General features: G+C 58.5%; 1 protein-coding gene across 1 annotated transcript in view; it reads left to right on the top strand.

The window, feature by feature from the left end:
• Positions 1–2: 2 nt before the first annotated feature.
• Positions 3–1,437, top strand: part of LOC127750493 (espin-like) — a gene marked incomplete at its 5' end in the record, with an annotated part of 15,080 nt that continues 13,645 nt past the window's right edge. Inside the window, one exon of the mRNA XM_052272300.1 lies at positions 3–109. Coding sequence (XP_052128260.1) covers positions 3–109 — 107 coding nt within the window. The remainder of the gene's footprint in view (positions 110–1,437) is intronic.

The raw sequence follows: 1,437 nt of genomic DNA on the forward strand, positions 1-1,437 counted from the left end.
CGGCCGCCCCCGTCGTGCCAGCCGCCCCCACCACCCCCGCAGCCCCGGCGCCGCCCTCGCCACACGGGCTGGCCGCCGGCCTGCAGAGCGCCATCGCGGGACTCAACAGGTGAGCGATCAGCTGGAGCACTCCGTGTGCCGCACAGTGTGCCACACACTCGCTTTGCTTGGTGTGAAAGCGGACGAGGTGGGCAGGCTCGGGCGCTCCTCCTCCTCGCCGCGAGCACGCGAGTGGTTCCGGTCCGGAGCCTCTCCACCCACGGCAGCGCCTCGAGCGCCCCCGCGCACCGCGCACTCAAACACACACATACACACACACACACGCGCGTCGAGACAACACACACGGACGCACGCACGCACACACACACACCAACACATACGCCTCGTTAACATTGTCGGCCTGGCCGTCGAACCTTCTCCCGCACGGCTGATGTCGGTTCGGTTCCACTTTAGTTTCTTCTCGCTGCAGTGCAAGCGGCAGGAGATCGCGAGGGTGACTCTCCCAGCACGTTGCACGCGCTGTCATAGTCACCCCGGGAGGAAACGGTCATCATGAGGGGACCTCCAGGGGTGTGACAATGTACCAATGATGTTAACTTTTATCAATCATTTCGATTACTGGCCGCGCCGCGCTTAAGGTCAGTTGTAACCGAATCCGGCACGGCGTTGAAAATCTCTTCATCATTGCCCGCACATAAGTTAATATGGGGAAACCTCGACAAGCATTTCATACCATACCATCCCGTTCTCAGCAGTTGGCCATCCTCAGGATGAGACACGGCTGTCCTTGTTGTTCCGCTGCTGAGCGCGCCCGGACATAATGTGCGGCACTCGCCGCGCGAGCCTCAGGGGCCCGGCCAGGGCCCGCCAGAGGCCCGCCAGCCGGTGCGTTACCGCGGGCACGCGAGTAACACCTCGCTGCTGGAAAGTAGTGTAGACCCGGAGCAGCCGGAGCAAGAGCACGGAGCGGAAAAAAATGTATCAGATGAAGTAGTGGGGAAAAATATAGGAAATTTTGAAGTTTATGTGACGGCTGTCACTTTTATTATTCGCGGACTATTCTTACTACTTGCGCGATCCGCTGCGAAAACTGAAGTTCATTCTAGGGCAGGAATGCAGGGGAATACTGTGCCCAACCGTGGGTGGACGTAGAATCCTGAAACGGCAGGGAAACGGAGCGAAAATCTCTATGCTGTAATGGTATGCAGATGAGTTTTCGGCTGCGGGCTCCGCTGGTTTCGGGCCCATGGGTGAGGTGAGAGCCTCGGGTAGGGTGTTTCAAAAAAAATTGATTTCGACGAGTCGTCGATTATTAGGTGTGTATTGATCGTCTGATTCCAACGCCGTCCCCCCCGTTGTTCTACGACATCGTTTACCCACTGCGCAACGTGTGTGAAAATTTCAGCCGCTCCGCGCTGTTTGATACCGCGCGCCGCC

The sequence above is a fragment of the Frankliniella occidentalis genome, unplaced genomic scaffold, assembly GCF_000697945.3.
Source record: "Frankliniella occidentalis isolate FOCC.00 unplaced genomic scaffold, Focc_3.1 Scaffold198, whole genome shotgun sequence".
Lineage (NCBI taxonomy): Eukaryota > Metazoa > Arthropoda > Insecta > Thysanoptera > Thripidae > Frankliniella > Frankliniella occidentalis.